We start from the raw sequence: 16,920 nt of genomic DNA, 5'->3' as shown, positions 1-16,920 counted from the left end.
TATAAGTAAATTGATATTGGATTATGTGTGCAATCATGTGTGTTGTCATATCAACTGTCTTTACATGCTTGAAAGAATAAAATCAAATAAAATCAAATCAAAAGAGTTTCCTATACACTGATTTAATTGTGGTAGGCTGCCACACTATCAACATTGACTGCCAAATATTGAAAAATAATGTAAAATACTGTAGGTTAAATCTTATTTTGCTGTAGTGCCGTGTGTAGTGCAAGTGGATAATGTTAACTCTAGCTCATAAATTCTGACACTGAATGGTGAGTCCAGGGGAATATCGAAAAACACGTGGGAAAGCTGATCAATCTGACCAGTGTGATTAGCAATGCAGCTAATTCTTTTTGAATATTTGCTGAATATGTCAAATCTGGGTAGAAATCTGTTTATAGACCAATTTTGTCAATATAAGCTTTATAGTAATCAGGTTATTATGGTGGTAGTAAACATGTTCTCCTATTTTCTGATTTCTCCCAGTTTCCATTTTTTCCCTATACATGAAACATAGTTAACATACATTTAAGCATTCCCATTTATTATGTTACATTTCTGTGTCCTTCCCATCCTCCTTGCACTTTCTGGCTTTCCTATATTGTCAGGTGGCTCGTCATTCCCACACCGCAGTAGAATGGATGGGTAACCTGGTTATTTTCGGAGGAGAGCTAGCCAACGGCTCCCTGGCCAGTGATGTCTGGATGTACCGGCCATCCAACGATGACTGGCAACAAATTGGCTTTTCAACTTCACGTGGTGCTCCTAAACTGGCCAATCATGCTGCAGCTGTAGTAGACAGTTATCTCTATGTATTTGGAGGTGGGTTTCAGAATATGTTGCAGTCTGTATTTTGATTGGCATACAGGATGTTTATCCTTTGGAAATAAATAGTACTGGAGTGGGTTTTTTTAAAACATCCTTTTCTCTCCTTATTTCCCAGGTCGCACTGAGGAGGATATGTTTTCCTCTTCTCTTTATCGGTTCGATCTCCATGGTTCTGGATGGTGGGAGACGGTTCAGCCCACTGGTGGGAAGCCCCCCGCCACAGCTGGACACTCCATGGTCTTCCACAGCCCATCCAGGACACTGCTGGTCTATGGAGGCCACAGGCCTACCACTGCCAGGTATACACCCTCTCATGAACAAATTGGATATAGTAATGTGATGTGTGAAAGGGGCACAGTTTCTGCTTAGTTTTGGAGTGAACATCTCTTTATTTGTGGCCTGAAGATCGGATATTTTTTGTGTATTCTACATAACAAAAACATAAAATTGCAGAATTAGAAGTGATTTAAAACAGTGAAATCTTTGAGAATAATCCAACAAGAAAATGAAAAGATACACAGAGTACTTGGCGATATTAAGAGTACCTTTGCTGTATATTTACCTAAGGTTTAGTGTGAGGGTGAACAACACCGATGTGTTCCACGTGGACAGGCGGTTTTGGACATCTTTCCGTTCCCGTTTCCCAGCAACAGGCCCCAGAGAGAGAGCTTTCCACTCAGCCACTGTCATTGGAAACTACATGGTGGTCTACGGTGAGCACTGAAAAAATTAGCAAACATAATATATTGTGATTGATGCATTCTTGTGTATGTTTATCTTTTTTCTTCCCACCTTGCTCTTCCAGGAGGGAATGTACATATTCACTATCAAGAAGAGAAGTGCTATGATGAGGAGATCTTCTTTTATCATCTGGGCTGTCATCAGTGGGTGTCTGCTGGGGAGAGATGGTCGCACAGTGAGTTCTTATAGACTTTATCTTCAGTCACAACTCTTGCACACTAAGATGCACAGTCCACTTTTCATCTATAACTTGTTTCTTGCACATCTATACATACAGTGCTAACAAAACTTTCTGTTTTTGGAGGTGGGGATGCTGTTCGTGGGCGGTACTCGCATGTTGCTGCTGTGATGGAAGGGCGAGTGCTGCTGGTTGCTGGGGGTTACAGTGGTGTTGCTCTTGGAGACCTGGTGGCTTACAAAGTTCCACTGTTTGTCAGTAGCGATCAAGGGGACAGGGTGAGTGAAAGTGACTAATGAGCAAAAGGATGGAGAAATGTGTTGATTAAGGTGTAACTAAATGTGTGTGGGTGTACATGTTTTTATTATATTGTGTATGGAGCCATTTCGTTTTTACTGCCATTGTTTTGGGGGCAATTTGGGGTTAAAAGGCTATTTTAACCAGTCCTTGCAACTTCAAAGGAATGTTTGAGGGTTAAGACTTGGCTTTAGGGTTAAGTGTTAGAATGAGGTTAAGTGTTAGGGTTGTAGCTGCAATACACCGATTGGCATAACATTATGACCACCTGTACATCTGTATGCACTTCAGTGCAACACTTCCACCTTAACATTTGTGTTTATGAAGCTCAAAATGTTTCAGTGTTTGGTGAGATTGTCATAAATGTATAAATTCAATTATATGTTAATTATTGAGTCATAGTTAAAGGTGGTGTTGTACTGGACTACATTATATTCAGGTGTTCCTAATATTCTGACCCTCTCGTGTATGTCAATGCGCAGGACAAAAATATACAGACACCTGTATGTACAGATGGTCATAATGTTATGCCTGATTGGTTTATATCAGTGTGTTTCCTCACAACCATAGGAAGACATGACTGTGTGTGTGTATGTGTTTGTGTTACCAGGATGCTGTTTGTGCTGAAGCACTAGATGAAAGTATGTGCCTTAAGAACCCAGAGTGCAGCTGGTGTGAAGGCCGATGTAGAGAGTACCAGCCCACTAATCCGGTAACACTTTTTTTCATTGTTTTTATTCAAAGTAAAAATAGCAAACTGCATTATTTCTATATCTATTCAGATATTACCAGAGACCCAAAACATTCTTTTCATTGTAATGGGTCTTTATATGGGTCTGTCACAATTACCAGTATGATGTTCCCCTCTATTGCATTAACAGTGTGGCAGTAATGGTTGCCTGGGCTTGGCTCGCTTCCTGTCTGACTGCCAGTCCTGTCTGGTGTTCAGTGGCACTCCAGCTTCTCTGGCCCGTGCCCCTGGTGATTTTGGCTGGTGTGTTCAGAATGAGTCCTGCCTACCGGTGTCAGGTGAGACCCAGGGAGGGAGGAAGGAGGGCAAAAGAGAAGGGCTAATCATCAGACTGAAAAAAGAGATGTTGGGAGTTGATATGGGAGGGACTAGACGCACGTTGTGTGTGTGTCAATGACGGAGCACAGTGACTTGACTACACCAAGCTGAAATTGGATGGGTTCCTCAGACCGTGATTTGACTTTCCTGTCCAATTGCCAGTTTCTTTTGGTGCAGCAAGATCATGCCTTCGTACTTCGTTTGAACACACGTCACAAAAGTCACAGACGACGCTTTTTTTGTACACTTTAGGAAACTGCTGTATTATAAGATTTTAAGAGGTCAGATGTGTTATTTGTGTGCTGACCTCTCCCTCTCGGTCTCACAGAGCGAAGTGTGTGCCGTGTGGACCAGATCTCAGGGGCGTACGGCTGGTGGGGGGAGCGTACCCGTTTCCTAACCTCCCTCCACTCCTGTCGCACCGAGAACTATGTCCCGGGACTGCACCTGCTCACCTTCCAGCACCCCCGCAACAACTCCCAGCCTGACAAGGTACGGAGTCCAAATCTCAAGTGCTAACTGTACTAACTGTGGTTGTAACTACTTCCCTCTCTGCTTATACTTATCCCTCCTTCCTTCCTTCAGCATTGCTTTGACACTTAAACTCCAGTGCTGTTCAACTTGAATATGATTGAATATGATGATCATTTCTTTTTTGTGCTTAAGGCTATTTAACCGCTTGACTCCAATGCTCACTTCTCTTTTCTTTTCTTCCTTTTTCTCTGTTTTGCAATGCGCTCATAGAGAAAACTCCTTTTTTCAAATACGTTGTCAAACCTGTGGAGCAGTTTGTAGAGAATAGTGCTTCTGTTGATGTGTTTCCACTTCCACCCGTCCTCCACTATCCTCAATCCTCCTCACCCCTTCGCCAGGTGTCCATCCTCCGCAGCACCAACATCATCCTTAGCCCCACCACAGAAATGGACGTAGCTCTACAGTTCAGGGGCTTTATCCACCCATTATGGGGGGCTCCTCCACCTGCACCTCCTCCCACCGAGACTGTCTCCATGTGGGCTCGAATCCAGAGGCTCCACTTTGAGGCTCGAATGGCATCAGGGCCAAATTCTAGCCATTTGGTAAGGGGAAAATGCCTGTCAGCACTTCATATTGTTTTTTTTTTTAATTCAACAAATTTTTTAAAGCAAACTGAACATGTAAGGATTAGTTGTTCAAAATAAAATCATGTAAAATAATGTTCACTAGATATAATTTCTTTATAACTACTGTAGCCTGGATAGAGTCTGTGTTTGCTCTAAATTATATCTGCTTTACATGACAGCGACACTGTTTGTGTCTTCTTGACAGTTTGCTGCTGAAGTGTTGGTTCCCCCAAAATTAAACATACAACAGTGTAATGGATTGTGGAAAGGTTTTGTGATGTACATTTCTGGAATGCTAATTTTAATTCAAAAAGATATAACAGATATAGGATATGTTTTATATTAAATGACTGAAAGATTTAGTAAATTTGCAGTATTTTATACAACTGTTCTCCGCTTTTTAATATTCCATAATTCTTTGTACATCTTTAAACTGTCGGAGCAGGAGGTGGTGGGGCGTTGGGCAGCCCAGCAGGAGAAGGAGTTGAAGCTGCTAACTCGCACAGATGGAAGTAGACTGTTCTCTAACCTCACCAGGGGCAACCATTACCTCGTTCAGGCTGAAGGCTACCTTAACAACTCAGGCTCGGGACAGACCAGTGAGATGGCCCTGATCTGGAACAGAACGTTGCCTGGAGGGAGTGTGAGTACTGGCACAGTTTAGCATTCTCTGCAAAGACTTTGACATTTAATCTGTATGAACAGCGAAAGTAAGAAAAAAAAATCATTGGTGTTCCGTACACATTAACAATTCTGTCACAATGCAGAATGAGTTTCCTCTAGTGGTGAAACAAAAGCTGTACTTTTACCTTTCTTCCCTGTAATTTGCTCTTTTTCTAGGAGATCTCATTCTTGTTCCTGGAGCCCTACCGCTCAGGTTCCTGCTCAGGGTACATGTCCTGTCTGGCCTGCCTCTCAGACCAGTCCTGTGGCTGGTGTCCATCTTTGTCCCGCTGCCTGCTGCGGGATGGCCCAGAGCCTGAGCCCTGCCCTGAGGAAAGGAAGGGGGAAGTCATGGGAGACGGTCAGCGCCATCTGCTGCTGGCACCCCAGCACTGCACCTTGTGTGAAGAGTATAGAGACTGCTCTGCTTGCACTCAGGTACAACACAGATAACAACTCAACACTTTTTAAAATTTTGTATCAGGATATTGTATCATCAAATATTGTATCAACCTCTGATTACAGCGTAATGTGGAGCTGCTGTATTCATAACTCTTGAAAAGATCATTTTGCCCCTCAGGATCCTTATTGTGAGTGGCAGATCAACTCCAGCAAGAAAGGTGACTACCAGTGCAGTCGACGGGGAAGAATGGATGGATCCATACGTGATCCTAGGGGTTGTCCTAAAGTCTGCAACCAGTGAGCTGAAAAACTATATGTTTAACACAAGTACAGATCATACATGATTTCAACAAGAACCTGTAACTCACCCTTGTTGTACTCCCCTCTCTGGTCATCCCCTTTGTGTCGCCAAGGAGAAAGACATGTGGTGAGTGCCTTTCCAATTCCAGCCAGTGTGCGTGGTGTGAGTCAGCCCAGGCCTGTTTTTATTTTGCTGCCTACCTCACAAAATACCCCTATGGAGAGTGCAGGGACTGGTATGACAGGTAAATAAGAACATTTTTAAAACTTGTTTTTGTTTTATCTTCAGCTGAAATTTATTGCACATAATAGCCACTTACAGTTCTACCAAGTTTTTGTTAGTTTTGGTAAACTCAGCTTGAACACGCAGTTGTACAGCAAAAACAAGACTAACAACTGACTAGACTTTATATTTCAAAGCTTTGCGAAAGCAATTACATATATTTTGTCAATGTTTTGAAACAAATTTTAGAGCACTAGTCTATTCTTTTTTCTCTCACCCATCAGTGTTCATTCGGTTCCCCAGTGTAAGCAGTGTTCAGCCTTAAACACATGCACAGACTGCCTGCGAACATTCCAGTGTGGCTGGTGTGGCGATTACAACAATCCTACAATTGGAAAGTAAGTATGGCAAACAAAAATACTATGTACCAAGAGAGTGCATGTAGTGTCAACACACCACAGATTTGAATTACTATTTAAGAAATTGCTTTTGTTGTCAGGTTATTCATATGTTTTTAGTCAGTTTTGTTGTGATTTTAAAAAAAAATCTATTTATCGTTTGCTACACATCTTTTCAGATGTTTGAGGGGAGACTGGGCAGGAATGGACGACCCCTTGGTGTACAACTGCAGTTTGGCTGTGGCTGAAGCACGGGCTGCAAAGTAAGATTTTTTTTCAACAAGGGCTTTTGTTATATAGGTAATGTAGTACTAAATATTGTGGGTAAAGTGGTTTCCAAAGGTTCCAAATTCATTTGTCATAATCCAGTTTTTGGAATGGAAGCTCTTAACTTGCTCTTTTACTGTAGTTACTCCAAATTAAATAGGAAAGTTGCTTTAAAAATAATAGTATAAAGAATATGTAATAATTAGTAAATAGTAACAGGTGTCTGGAGAGAGTGAAGTCTGGGCATCTTTGCTTAGACTGCTGCCCCCCCGACCCGGTCTCGCATAAGTGGAAGAAGATGGATGGATGGATGGATAGTAACAGGTTTTGTTTTTGAAACCTGCACATGCCTTTTCTGTCAACTTTGTATTTCACTTAAACAGAACTTGTACATAGAGCCATAAAACATGATTAGATGGTAGATACAGTCTACCTATTAAACTTCTGTGTCTTGGTGCTGCTCTTCCAGCCCTGAGCCCCAGACCTCGGCCCCACCTCGACCCCTGGAAATGGAGATGGAGTTGGAGCATTTGGATGACGAAGAGCCAGATGCAATTTGGTCCTACCCCACCTGCCCTGATGTTGAGGAATGCAGGCTGGGACTCCACAACTGTCACCCCTTTGCCACCTGCATCAACACTCCCACCTCCTATGAGTGCCACTGTGAGAGAGGATACACAGGGGATGGCACACTGCACTGCAACCAGACGTAAGAGACTTCACTTAAACATGTGTTCCTCTGTTGATTCATTTTTCAGTTGTATTAACCTAACAATCATCTTCATCTTTCTCATGTAGTCATCAGGAATGTTTGTGTAAATCTTGAAAAAAGGACATTCTAACCCCAACCCCTTTATTTTTTCTTGCCCACAGATGCTACAATGAGTGTCGTAAGGGTCAGTGTAGCGGCAGCCCACGGTATGAGTGTGAATGTTCCCTGGGCTGGACATCTGATCCTGCAACTCTAATTCTGAGTGGTGTTGAATGTGATGTGAACTGTGGCTGCAACTTCCACTCCACCTGTATTACTGCTCCAGGGATCTGTGACGAATGCCAGGGTAAGACCCTAACAGATCAATTTCAGTAGCTGGTTCATGCACTTCTTTTCACACCTACTGGCACTTTAGAGTCACCAGTTCACCCACTGCACCACAGTGCCACCACAAATTTATACTCACTGTTCCTAGTGAGTGAACAGTGCCAAACTGCATTTGGTTATACATTGGGTGAAATTTCCTGTGGTGACAATCTTCCTCTGCTTCAGATTGGACTACGGGGCCACACTGCGAGCACTGCCGTCCAGGAAGCTTTGGTTCAGCCCTGGCTGATGGAGGCGGCTGTGTTCCCTGTGAATGTAACGGCCATGGCGACCCTCTCCAAGGATACTGTCACAACCAGACAGGCCAGTGCTACTGCACCCACAACACTCAGGGACTGCACTGTGAGTCCTGCCTGCCTGGTTACTACGGAGACCCCAGGTAAGGAGATTTTCACCACATAATTTAAGTGTAATGCACAGTTTTTTTTCTTTTTGTGTGTCTTAACTGATTGAAAACAATTTAAACTCAAGGAGTGGAGATTAAGACAGTGATAAAAGTAGTATGTGTGAAATAGTGTTGTTACAATACTTTTCTTAGATACGATACTTTGAAAAATATCAATTTTTGATACTCTGGGGGAAAGTTGACACCTTATTGAGGAAATACAATTTTACATTTTATTTAAAAGTTAAGTATAACATGACAACAAGGCACAACTTTATTTTCTTGGCTAGTAGCAGAGAACAGTCTATCCTCATTAGTCACTCATCAGTGCAGATTCTGTGCAGTGGAGCGCGCATTGTGTGTGGTGCATGGTCAGTATCAGTACTAGTATTAGTACTTATTGTTGGCACTGTAGCATCACTATACAGCAGTGCTGCCATATTCTTTATTAAAACTGGTTGTGGAGGTTCTGCACTTGCCATCTGTAATGAGCTAGCACCACAGAAAAACCCCAATATACCTGTTGTTATCGGTACTACAGAAACTGAAAATTGAAACTTTTCAAAATGTTCAGAATCGATGTGCATCAAAAGAGATATTTTTGACAACAGTAGTGTGAAAACAGTTGTAATATCTGGTTGATTGCAGATTCTTTCATCATGACTTGGCTATCCTGACATCTTTCCGTTTCCAACAGGAACAATGGCACATGCTACCGACAGTGTCAGGGTCGTTCTGTGTTGCTCTCCTCCACCTCCTCCTCCTCTGCCATGACACTCTCCTCTTCTCTCGGGTGGCGAAGTGGCACCGAGGGCAAAGGAGGACTTTCCCATTGCCTGTGGGTCCTGTCTGTGACTGAGAACCTGGCACCTTGTCTGCCCACACAGCTGTGTCCACCTGTAGCCCTCACTCTACACCCAGACTCCCATACATATTGTAAAGTTAGTCCAACCATGACTTGATCTTTCGAAGAAGAAACATGTTAAGTGCGCTGTAGCCTCAATTGCCAGTTTTCCATTAACTGTCTCTGTTAAATTCCCTTTGGTTTGTTTTGTAGAGCTCATACGTCTATGTATTTGATGGCCTTCCTCGTTTTCTGGCCAATGGAGTGGTACACCCAGATCACAACTTAATTGGAGCATTTTGTGGTACCACAAGGACACAACCTGTTACAGTGGAGGCCACCTCAGGTATCCTTCAAATTCAGCACCAAACTTTGTGCCACCTTAAGTTACGCATTCACTAATAAACACTTTAACCCTAGACTAGGTACAGTATTTGTGACTGACTTGCAGTGAGCAAGTAGACATGCAAAGTGTGAAATCATTTCGATTGTATTGTATTTTCTCTTTTACCACCAGGTCTGATCTCTGTCTACTTTGAGGCCAACGTCTCCTCAAACAAACCTCAAGGCTTCAATGCTTCTTTTTGGGTGCGACAATGTCACCAGAGCTCTGATGAGGGGGAAGAGGGTTCCCTTGTGTGTCCAGGAGGAGCCCAGTGCCAAGGAGGACTCTGCCAGTGTCCTCAGGGATATGGGGGGCCCCACTGCGACCGGCCTCTGTGTCCTCAGGATTGTGGAATAGCAGAAGGAAGGGGAGCATGTAATATAGTAAGAGATGTGATGCTTTATATTAATGTTTACCTTCGAGATGTGATGCTTTATATTAATGTTTAGTTTAGTGGTTTTAGTTTCCAAGTTGCTATTTTGACATCAAGTAATAAATGGTTGAAATTGTGTAGTACCATAACACAACATATATTCTTATTTAACTTGTTATATTATATATCTTTTTGCCATTTGATTTGTTGTGGTGCATTCATACTAATCTTCAGTTATAAAATGACATTGAGCTGTGGAATAATGTGTGTTGCTGATATCATGCAGCCTGTATGAACTCTACCAATTATGCAAGAGTTTCTGGTTGAACTTCCAGGAATTTTCAAATACTAAAAAACAATTAAGAACAAATATTCCTAGACTGCAAACCAATATTTTATTTGTCTCAGTCTCTTGGAGTGTGTGTCTGCTCAGGCAACTGGGCTGACACAGACTGCTCTGTTCCTCGGGACTCCAACAGCCTGGTCTGGGAAACCCTGCTGGACACACAGCTAACTGTGGTATGGGCAGAACATAACGCAAACAGTAGAAAATGTTTTAATCTCCACATTTCATGAATTTTATAATCCATTGCAAACAAACACATTCATATGCACTGTTGCTCCACAGAACCAGGCCCACAGGTTCCTCCACAGGATGGGCCATTCTCTGGTGTCTGGACCACAAGGTAACCTCTGGATGTATGGAGGACTCTCTCTGTCAGATGGCATTCTAGGGAACGTCTACAGGTAGGGGCATGCTACCTGACATTGTTCTGAGTAGTATTAAAAGCTTTTAGCTATTATTGTACTGTATGCAATAGTGCATGTACTATATTTATGTGTATAACACATTTTGTCTTTGATTCTTGTAGATATTCTGTGTTGGAGAACCGTTGGACCCAAATGTTGACAGGTTCTGTGGAAGAAGGTTCAACACCAAGCCCTCGCTATCACCACGCATCTGCACTGCTGACCACTCACGAGTCTGGCTTTGGAAGCCACGGAGCCAGTCACAACATCATGTTGGTAGTCGGTGGTGTCATGCAAAATGGAGTTGCCATGGATACCTGGAGTCTCAATCTCACCAGTTTAGTATGGAGAGAACACAAGGTTAGGCTTAGACTTACAAAATATCTGAACAGTCCCTGTGTCTTTCCTACCTCTTGCAAATTAAAAATTCCTTCCACTTCTGACAGAGCTCAGTGCTGCCCCCAGTGGCGGGCCACACTCTGACTGTACGCCAAGACTCCTCTGTGCTGTTGATTGGTGGTTACTCTCCAGAGAACGGCTTCAACCACCATCTACTGGAGTTCAGCCCTCATTCTGGAAACTGGACCATTGCCTCCCACACTGGGACACCACCTACAGGTTTTTGAGGCCTTTTGCTTTTTAAGGATTCTAACAAAGGATTTACTTTGATGCACTGCTAATGTAAATACAAAAATGTCTATTCATTAGTCTACCCTACAGAGAAATACATTATTAGATTTTGAATTTAAAAGATTGTTTAAAAGAAAGGTATTCCACAGGTATAATAGAATTAATTGATAAACCACCATAGTAGATGTGTAGTAAATGCTTTTGTTTTACATGTTTAGATATAAGTTATGTGTGTATAGAGATATAAACGTGCACTTATAGGTGGATCTGGGTGTATGTATGTGCTAATGCATTATGGGAAATATGTGGTCTGGATATATTGCATTATGGTGTGATGTTTAAATGTGATAAGGGTAGGCACAATAAACACTGGCTTCTGCCTAAACCTTTTTGGTCATTCCTGTGTTGTTCTGAATGTCACACTGTGTAGTTATAGTTAGCAAATATATTTTGTACATGGTCTGAATATTGTTGAACATGGTTGTTTTATTTAGTTTGTTTGTTTTAGAGGCCAAAATAAAACAAAACTAAAATGTGTTAAAATAGACAACACAAAGATGCATATAGCAAACTCTTTTTTTTCTGTTGCACTTAAACCTGTTTTGTTTTATATGTTCTTCAATCAGGTTTATATGGCCACTCAGCAGTCTATCATGAGCAGACTGATGCCATCTATGTCTTTGGAGGCTACCGTTTTCACGTAGAGACGGTGGAGCCTTCAGGCGAGCTCTATAGTCTGTACTACCCCAACCTTACCTGGTCTCTGCTGGTCCCCTCACAGGGTAATAAGGTAAGAAGCTGTCTTACATGCTGGTAAATTATACGGGCCAGGCAGTTTATCAGTCTGCTGCATAAAGATAACATCTATCCTTGTTGTATCATCTCTTTGCTATGCAGCCCCTGTCCCGTTTCTTCCACGCTGCAGCCCTAATCAAAGACACCATGGTCGTTGTTGGGGGGAGGACAGAAGCAGAAGATTATAGTAACTCAGTGTCTCTGTATCAAATCAACTGTAACACCTGGATCCAACCAGGTGACTGCCTGAACGTCTTTCTACAGGTTTAATTATGGCCAAATCATATATAACCTTAACACAGTCCTTTGTTTCTCTTCTTTTACAGTCTCAGTAATAGGAGATCCAGTTAATCGATCAGTGTCTCTTGCCATGACAAGCTGGGATGGCCGGCTCTTCCTATCAGGGGGCTTCAATGGTGTCACACTGGGCAGAGTCTTAACTCTGACTGTGCCCTCTGACCCCTGTGCCCTGCTGCCCACAGCAGAGGCTTGCAACACCACCACAGGCAGCTGTGCCTGGTGTAGAGGAACCTGTGTTTCCTCTGACACTGCAGAGAGGTAAAGAAACTAAATAGATAGCACTTTATTCTTAAACCTGAAGTTATGTGCAGTTACTTGGTAATATTTATCCTCATGTTTCTCTCTCTCCTTCTCCATCAGAATGGGCTGCTTCACCAGCCAGTCTCCCTGTTCACCGACCCCTCGTCAGCCAGATCAGTGCCGCAGACTGAAGACTTGCAGTGAATGCCTCGCCCGACACCCTAAGACATTCTCAAGTCCATCACAGGTAACATATGGCACCCCGACTCTAAATGAGACCACAACAGTCCGCCAACTAAAATCTGTTCTTTGCTGAATTTCCCAGCATGCTCTACAGTGTAAGTGGTGCACAAACTGTCCAGAGGGGGCCTGTATTAGCAGCTCTGTTAGCTGTACATCTGAACATGACTGTCGGATCAACCAGAGAGAGATATTCCTGTCCAGTAACTGCACTGAGACCAGCTGTGAGGCTTCTGACTGCCCCAAATGTACTGCCTCTGGAAAATGCATGTGGACTCGCCAGTTCAAACGCACAGGTAGAGAAAATAGTGTTGCAAATGTTCAGTTCATAGCGATGTCCATGTTAGAAAAAAACTTTAAAAACACTAGAAAAGGTGATTTTGTAATCATGAGCTCCTAGTAGCAGATGGAGGAATTATTATTATACAGCTAAAATAAAATAGCTCTTTGGGTTTCAGCAGAGGTTTGGTTATCTAGATTTAGGGCCTTTTCAGTGTTCTAGTAAAATACAGTGTGTTCTGATTTCTTCAGGTGAGACAAGACGCATCCTGAGTGTGAACCCCACATATGACTGGACATGTTTCAGCTATGCCCTGCTCAACGTCTCACCCATGCAGGTGGAGTCTTCTCCTCCTCTGCCGTGCCCTCCACCTTGCCACAGTCTCCATAACTGCAGCCTCTGTCTGGGCTCCAGAGGCTCTGATGGGGGCTGGCAGCACTGTGTGTGGAGCATGGCTCTGCAGCAGGTAACACTGTCCTGCTTGAGCTTTTGAGAATACTTTGTGTGAGGTATTTGATTAAAGCACCTTCATATGCAGCTAACCTCTCTTCCCTTCCTCCAGTGTATGAGCCCATCTTTTGTGCCACTGCGATGTGAGGCGGGTCAGTGTGGTCGTCTGCTCTCTGGGGGGGACTCTTGCTCTCCCCAGTGCTCCCAGCTCACCCAATGCTCCCAGTGCATTGCCAGGCCTCAGTGTGGCTGGTGTGCTGCTCGGGGGGGCAATGGGGCTGGACGCTGCCTGCAAGGAGGACTTGATGGTGAGAAATAACTTCTCATTTCATTCACTCAAAAGGAACTGAGGACTGTGACTAGTTACATTTTTTTTCTTAATGTGTTTGTAGTTTTTTACTCCCTGATTTACTCACCTTCATCCATACATGTCTCCCAGGTGTGAGTGAGGGCGTTTGTCCCCCAGAAAATAGCAGTTGGTCTTTCCTGAACTGTCCAGAGGAGGATGAGTGCTCAAACGGTCATCACCATTGCAACAGCACCCAGGACTGCCACAACCTACAACAGGGGTACCACTGCACCTGCAAACAGGGTTACATACTCAGCAGGTAAGATCAGGATGTAGCATTTATGCCTCAGACAGTGAATACACAAGGATAGAAAAAAACCTAGTCAATGAAGAGGTTTACTCCAGATCCTCTCTGCTTTTTTTTTTTCTGTTTAGTGTTTCTGGTCAGTGTGAGCCAGTGTGTGCACAAGGCTGTGTGAACGGGACGTGTGTGTCCCCAGGAGTTTGCCAGTGTCACTTTGGCTTTGTTGGGGATAACTGCTCCTCTCAGTGCAGCTGCAACAAACACAGCAACTGTGCTGGTGTTAACAAACCAGATGTTTGCCTTGAGTGCCACAATAACACCATAGTAAGTGCTTAAAATCATACACATCCATACACTGTTTTCCCACATTGGTTGGTATACACTGTTTTTCCCCCTAACCCAAATCTAGGGTAAGCACTGTGAGAAGTGTAAGCCACTGTTCGTGGGGTCTGCCAAGGGGGGTGGCACCTGCCGTCCATGTCGGGAGTTTTGCAGGGGGAACAGTGCTATGTGTCTGTCCCGGGATGAACATAAGAAGGCCACTGACAACCCACGGCTGTTCCCTCTGGACCCTAGCAGTGTAAGTGAAGTCCTTGTGGTATTGTCTTGATTATATATGTTTAAAAAATACTAAAATGAAAAATAACAAGCCAGTCAAGTTTTCCTCAGGCAATCATTATTCTAACTACTTCTGAGGTTTCAGGGTTCATCTCTCTTTTTTTTCCTTATCAGATTCAGGACTGGGTATCTGAGGGTCCCACAGAAGAGAACGCTGTCTGTGTGAATTGCCAGAACAACAGTGTGGGGGACAAGTGTGAGAGCTGCCTCAGTGGCTACTTCCTACTGCAGGGGAAATGTGAGAAGTGAGTAATGTTTATTGCTCACCAGTCAATAGATTCCATTGCTGTCACTAACATTACAAAAACTCTGAATATTCATATATAATGGTATAAAGGTTTTAAATGTTTTTTGGAGACCTGTTTACTGCATATTTTGTTAGTTCACAATTGCCATCATTTTTGGGTATACGCAGTAGCAGGCCATGTACATACAGTACATGTTGTCCTGCTAAATGTTTAATCTTTTAATTCACTATCCCATCAAAGGCAGTCTTTTCTATCCGATCTTACAGCAACAAAAATGCTAGTAATTAGATTAAGTCACATATAAAAAAGCATTGAAAATAGGTTGTGTAAACCTTGCAACAAGATGGTACAAGTGCTTACAGAGGCAAGTGACTTAGTAAGACATATTTTTGTCCTCTTTTTTTTATTACTCATTGCAGATGTCAGTGTAATGGCCATGCAGACACATGTAATGAACACGATGGTACCGGTTGCCCCTGCCAAAACAACACAGAGACCTCTTCTTGTCTGAGCAGCCCTCAGAGTGACCGGAAGGACTGCTACAGGCAGCAGGTATTCACATGCTAGAGATTAATTCAAATATGGAAGAAGTGTTTCACTTTGCAGATTGTTAACTATAGATTTTCCTAACCACAGAAGGTGGCCTGTGTCACAATATGTCCTTGTATTTTCTTTTTCTACATTATAAAAGCAACATTCAAATTTGAGACAGAAGTTTGTGACCTACTGTATTTTTTTTTTCCAAATGATGTTTGTTATGTGCTTCCATTTAGTGTGCAAAGTGCAAAGACTCATTCAATGGCACACCGGTGAATGGGCGCCAGTGCTACCGTCAGTTCAACGTGGACACCGAGTGCTGCTTTGACCCCACATCCCAGACCAACTGCTTCCATGATCCCACCATTCGCAACCTGCCCAAGGGGCGCACTGTGTTCTTTGCTGCCCAGCCAAAGTTCACCAATGTGGACATTCGAGTCACAATTGATGTTACCTTTGGTGAAGTGGAGGTGTACGTGTCCAACTCTCATGACACCTTCATTGTGGATGTGGACCGGTACACAGGGATTCACACCATCAAGATTGAAGAGGAATCAGTAACTCGAGGGACAATGATGGATAAGGATGCACCTCCATCTCCTATTAAGGTGTTTGCAAACACCTCATCTAGTCTGGGGGGTCCCATGCTCTCCCAGAATCCATTGCAGTTGCAAGCAAAACCCCCAGGGGGAGAGAGAGAGATTAGGGAGGAGCGGGCTGCAGGACTCATCACCTACATCACTGTGTGGAAACCACAGACGGTGCTGATTGTCCGAGGTGTTCGAGATCGTGTGGTCATCACCTTCCCCCATGAGGTGCACTCCCTGAAATCCAGCCGCTTCTACATTGCTTTGAGAGGTGTGGGGACTGACGAGAGACAGGGAGAGTCCCAGGGCCTGCTGTTTCTACGACAGGACCAAGCACACATCGATCTTTTTGTCTTCTTCTCTGTTTTCTTCTCCTGCTTTTTCCTCTTCCTGTCTGTCTGCGTCCTTTTGTGGAAGGTTAAGCAGTTCCTGGACTTCCGTCGGGAGCAACGTCGCCACATCCAGGAGATGACCAAGATGGCGTCAAGACCCTTTGCTAAACTCACCATATACCTTGAGCCAGAGGAGCCTCAGCTCATCTACCTGCCTTCAGCTGGTGGTGGGGTGGGGGGCAGCACTGTATCGCTTGCTCATGCCCGCACAGGCAAGTTAGGAGGAGTGGTGGTGGGCCAGAGGGGCAGGGCAGGAGCTGTCTCATACAAACATGACCCAGGTTCTGGACCCACAGTCCACCACCACCATCACCTCACGCTGGGCGGAGGGGGCAACAGTGGCCAGCACCTGCCACTTCACTACCTGAACACTCACCACTATGCCAGCACCACCACTGGCACCCCAGCCTCACATCACCATCCGTCCACGTACAGCGGCTACCAGCACTTTTGCCGCTCTGACCCCTTCCTCTCGCAGCTCATGGGCTTTTCCTATTCCTCTTTTAAAGTAGGGCCCATCACCCTGGAGCCCACTGATGACGGCATGGCTGGGGTGGCTACTGTCCTCTTCCAGTTGCCTGGGGGTGTCTTGGCTCCAAATCGTGCCTGTCTGGGCTCTGCACTGGTTACTTTGCGTCAGAACTTACAAGAATACTGTGGCCATGGCAATGGAGGGGGGCACCCAGGGGCAGGAGCAGCACGAAA

The 16,920-nt window shown here is 44.0% G+C and overlaps 1 protein-coding gene across 1 annotated transcript in view; it reads left to right on the top strand.

The window, feature by feature from the left end:
* Nucleotides 1-16,918, top strand: part of megf8 (multiple EGF-like-domains 8) — a gene marked incomplete at its 3' end in the record, with an annotated part of 23,565 nt that extends 6,647 nt beyond the window's left edge. Inside the window, exons 7-44 of the mRNA XM_020590129.1 lie at nt 612-825; nt 947-1,130; nt 1,399-1,544; nt 1,637-1,747; nt 1,877-2,028; nt 2,658-2,759; nt 2,929-3,076; nt 3,445-3,608; nt 3,989-4,192; nt 4,662-4,859; nt 5,057-5,317; nt 5,460-5,578; nt 5,695-5,826; nt 6,089-6,202; nt 6,382-6,465; nt 6,939-7,178; nt 7,343-7,527; nt 7,734-7,947; nt 8,651-8,894; nt 9,011-9,143; nt 9,315-9,565; nt 9,964-10,074; nt 10,184-10,302; nt 10,428-10,665; nt 10,752-10,923; nt 11,562-11,725; nt 11,833-11,968; nt 12,057-12,288; nt 12,391-12,517; nt 12,596-12,806; nt 13,042-13,256; nt 13,353-13,548; nt 13,680-13,848; nt 13,965-14,157; nt 14,243-14,413; nt 14,566-14,696; nt 15,119-15,251; nt 15,473-16,918. Of these exons, the coding sequence (XP_020445785.1) occupies nt 612-825; nt 947-1,130; nt 1,399-1,544; nt 1,637-1,747; nt 1,877-2,028; nt 2,658-2,759; nt 2,929-3,076; nt 3,445-3,608; nt 3,989-4,192; nt 4,662-4,859; nt 5,057-5,317; nt 5,460-5,578; nt 5,695-5,826; nt 6,089-6,202; nt 6,382-6,465; nt 6,939-7,178; nt 7,343-7,527; nt 7,734-7,947; nt 8,651-8,894; nt 9,011-9,143; nt 9,315-9,565; nt 9,964-10,074; nt 10,184-10,302; nt 10,428-10,665; nt 10,752-10,923; nt 11,562-11,725; nt 11,833-11,968; nt 12,057-12,288; nt 12,391-12,517; nt 12,596-12,806; nt 13,042-13,256; nt 13,353-13,548; nt 13,680-13,848; nt 13,965-14,157; nt 14,243-14,413; nt 14,566-14,696; nt 15,119-15,251; nt 15,473-16,918 (7,764 nt within the window). The remainder of the gene's footprint in view (nt 1-611; nt 826-946; nt 1,131-1,398; nt 1,545-1,636; nt 1,748-1,876; nt 2,029-2,657; nt 2,760-2,928; nt 3,077-3,444; nt 3,609-3,988; nt 4,193-4,661; nt 4,860-5,056; nt 5,318-5,459; nt 5,579-5,694; nt 5,827-6,088; nt 6,203-6,381; nt 6,466-6,938; nt 7,179-7,342; nt 7,528-7,733; nt 7,948-8,650; nt 8,895-9,010; nt 9,144-9,314; nt 9,566-9,963; nt 10,075-10,183; nt 10,303-10,427; nt 10,666-10,751; nt 10,924-11,561; nt 11,726-11,832; nt 11,969-12,056; nt 12,289-12,390; nt 12,518-12,595; nt 12,807-13,041; nt 13,257-13,352; nt 13,549-13,679; nt 13,849-13,964; nt 14,158-14,242; nt 14,414-14,565; nt 14,697-15,118; nt 15,252-15,472) is intronic.
* Between the last annotated feature and the right edge of the window lie 2 nt (nt 16,919-16,920).

Source organism: Monopterus albus, unplaced genomic scaffold (assembly GCF_001952655.1).
Source record: "Monopterus albus unplaced genomic scaffold, M_albus_1.0 scaffold11.1, whole genome shotgun sequence".
In the NCBI taxonomy this organism is placed as follows: domain Eukaryota; kingdom Metazoa; phylum Chordata; class Actinopteri; order Synbranchiformes; family Synbranchidae; genus Monopterus; species Monopterus albus.
This window is presented reverse-complemented; position numbering and strand designations above follow the sequence as displayed.